General features: G+C 36.5%; 1 protein-coding gene across 1 annotated transcript; it reads left to right on the top strand.

The window, feature by feature from the left end:
• Positions 1-1,828: 1,828 nt before the first annotated feature.
• LOC132230031 (ribosome biogenesis protein NSA2 homolog) lies at positions 1,829-2,822 on the top strand. Its single transcript, XM_059686854.1, has one exon. It carries the CDS (start codon positions 1,885-1,887, stop codon positions 2,665-2,667), a length of 783 nt encoding a protein of 260 aa, XP_059542837.1. The 5' UTR covers positions 1,829-1,884; the 3' UTR covers positions 2,668-2,822.
• The last annotated feature ends 673 nt before the right edge of the window (positions 2,823-3,495 follow it).

Below are 3,495 nucleotides of genomic sequence, written 5' to 3'. Positions count from 1 at the left end.
TCAAACATCTGGGCTGTCTGTCTGAAAGTGAAAACAAGAACCACAATGGAAATTGTGACCGAAGCCAGCCACCTTTTTCATGTAAGAAAAAAACAATGAAACATAGTGCATATTTGACTAGAGCATCTAATGGTTATTTTTCATTCCGCTGTTCGAGCCTTGCTCTTTGATCTAATCACCAAAGCATCATTCACCAGAACCTCAAGGGTGGACTTCACTGCAGTTGCATTTCCTCCTGGGGAAAAAGAAACAGCTCACTGCCGCTGTGATAAACCTGATCTACAGTGCTTTTGCATATAAATGTATGTTTTGTGACAATAAAGCCACTATCTATCCTTTTTTTAGTCAAAATTCCTCAAGGCTAATATTTATCTATTTATTTACTCAGCACATATTTATTGAGTATCTCCTATATGCAGTACCATTGATATTCAATTATTAGTATAAATGTGTCCTAGCCTTCTAAATTATAGGTAGCAAGTATTACTGAAATTCTTCATTCAGTTATGAGCGAACAGGAAGGTCAACTTATTCTTATGAATATATATAGATATTCTCTATATATTCTTATAAATATATATAATCTACGTAGTTTTAAATAAAATTAGAATAAATAAAAATATAAATAATTATCATCCTTCAAAGCTGCTCAGGAATCTGGCCTGATTTCAGACATGAAAATGTTTGTACTTTATTAATGTTACAACATATAAATGAGCATTTATTATGCATAGCACTTCATAGCTTTGCTCTTTGGAAAATTTTTAAACCTCCCTTAAAGTTATTTACTAAAGGCAGATGGCATTTTCTGCCCTTTCTCTTTAGTAAAAGCTTCTTTGATCCAAGGTAATGAAAAATATCCCTTGAGGTTGAAACCTCATTCTCCACCTCCCCTCAAATAGGGGCATACACCACAGTCACATTTCAAGACTTTAAATTGCTTAGTCAAATAGCCTGTGCATAGTGGATATTTGATTGACTGGTTTATTAGATTTGCTGATTAATTAAAATGTGAATTGAATACATTTACAACTCTAGTTAAGAGCAATGAAATGAAATATGGTTGGTGAGCAAATATAAATAAACTGGAAATGAGCAGTCATGAAATCTCAAGTTTTGAAACTTTCACTTTTAGAAACAAAAGCTGTCTTCAAAGTTTAATTTGAATTCATAATATGGAATAATGCTTTAGGTGGCACCTGAGAAGAAGCACTAAATTAATTAATTTTTTTAAAAAAATATACTTGATTTCAGAGAGGAAGGGAGAGAAAGAGAGAGAGATAGAAACATCAATGATGAGAGAGAATCATTGATCAACTGCCTCCTGCATGTTCCCTACTGGGGATCGAGCCTGCAACCTGGGCATGCGCCCTTGGTCAGAACTGAACCCGGGACCCTTCAGTCTGCAGGCCAACGCTCTATCCACTGAGCAAAACCAGCTAGGGCAAATTTATTCTTTAAATTAATATTGTTGAATGAATAAATTGTATGATTATTTCCTTGATACACTATTTTAATTCAAACTCTGATGAATTCTGATTAGTTTTAATTAAGGCTCAAAGATGAACAGAATGTAATACCTAAGCATATTACAAATTATCTATTCACAACATTCAACTTCCAGATGAAAAAAAAAACTGTCCTGGAGGAGTAAAACAATTACTCCTATATTTATTTCAAACTAAACTAGACTAGAACCCAGGTTATAAACATTTATTAATCAGCATGAAGACAATGGTTAATTTTATGTGTCAACTAGCTGGACCACAGTACCCAGATATTTGGTCAAACATTATACTGAATGTTTCTGTAACAGTGTCTTGGGAGAATTGAGAGCTTCTTCGCGCCCGGGGGACTGCACCCGGCGGCCCGGCGGCCGTCACCATGCCACAAAACGAGTATATTGAGTTACACCGGAAGCGCTATGGATACCGTTTGGATTACCATGAGAAAAAGAGAAAGAAGGAAGGTCGAGAAGCTCACGAACGTTCAAAGAAGGCGAAAAAGATGATCGGTCTGAAGGCTAAGCTCTACCATAAACAGCGCCATGCCGAGAAAATACAGATGAAAAAGACTATCAAGATGCATAAAAAACGAAACACCAAACAAAAGAATGATGAAAAGACTCCACAAGGAGCAGTACCTGCATATCTACTGGACAGAGAGGGACAGTCCCGCGCTAAAGTACTTTCCAATATGATTAAACAAAAACGAAAAGAAAAAGCGGGAAAATGGGAAGTCCCTCTGCCCAAAGTTCGTGCCCAGGGAGAAACAGAGGTATTAAAAGTTATTCGAACAGGAAAGAGAAAGAAAAAAGCATGGAAGAGGATGGTTACTAAAGTCTGCTTTGTTGGAGATGGCTTTACTCGAAAACCACCTAAATATGAAAGGTTCATTAGGCCAATGGGCTTACGTTTCAAGAAGGCCCATGTAACACATCCTGAACTGAAAGCTACCTTTTGCCTGCCAATACTTGGTGTAAAGAAGAATCCCTCCTCCCCACTTTATACAACCTTGGGTGTTATTACCAAAGGTACTGTCATCGAGGTGAACGTGAGTGAGTTGGGCCTTGTGACACAAGGAGGCAAGGTTATTTGGGGAAAATATGCTCAGGTTACCAACAATCCTGAAAATGATGGATGCATAAATGCAGTCTTACTGGTTTGACAGCAGTTTCATACAAGTAACTTTGTAATTGTTGAAGATTATGCCCCAATCAGGAAAATTCCTTTACTATGATGTTTCTGAGTGCTATCAAACAGCTAACATGTCTGCAATCATCAAGAGAATTATTTATTCTATTGTAAAGAACATTAAAATGGCCCAGTTTTACAAAAAAAAACAAAAACAAAACAAAAAAAAAACAAACAAAAAAAAACAAACAGTGTCTTGGGATAAGATTTACATTTAAATTGGTGAGCTTTAAGTAAAGCAGGTTGCCCTACATAACGTGGGTGGGCTTCATCCAGTCAGTTGATGGCATGAATACAACAAAAGGCTGACATACCCAAGAAAGAGGGGATTCTTGAGAAGACTCCCTTCAGAATTCATCTGCAACATTGGCTCTTCATGGTTCTATGACAGACTGTCTTTGGATTCACATTGCCACTCTTTCCTGTGTCTCCAGCCTGCCAGCCCGTCAGATTTTGACTCTCTAAGTCTCCACAATCATGTGAGTCAATTCCATAAGATAAATTTATATATTTTTTCATAAATATTATATTAGTTGTTATTAAAGCAGACCAGAGAAATAGACTAAGACACTTATATTTTTAGGCTATAATGGGGAAAATAGGTCCTAAAATCCTGAAAATAATGTGTCAAAAGTTAGGGTCTACAGAATAGAATCAAGGTCTTCTGAACTGTTGATATAGCAAATGAGGTGTGAAGGTGTGCTGGAAAGCAGCCAAGTCCCAACCATCAGAAGTCTAGTTCTTATGTTGGGATCCAGTCCCATTTTTACTATTAGATTATGAATTTCTTGGAAATATTTTT

This window comes from Myotis daubentonii, chromosome 3, assembly GCF_963259705.1.
Source record: "Myotis daubentonii chromosome 3, mMyoDau2.1, whole genome shotgun sequence".
In the NCBI taxonomy this organism is placed as follows: Eukaryota; Metazoa; Chordata; class Mammalia; order Chiroptera; family Vespertilionidae; genus Myotis; species Myotis daubentonii.
This window is presented reverse-complemented; position numbering and strand designations above follow the sequence as displayed.

What these genes read in the sequence shown, in the direction of transcription:
- LOC132230031 (XM_059686854.1), top strand. Translation starts at nt 1,885, where the DNA reads ATGCCACAAAACGAGTATATTGAGTTACACCGGAAGCGCTATGGATAC.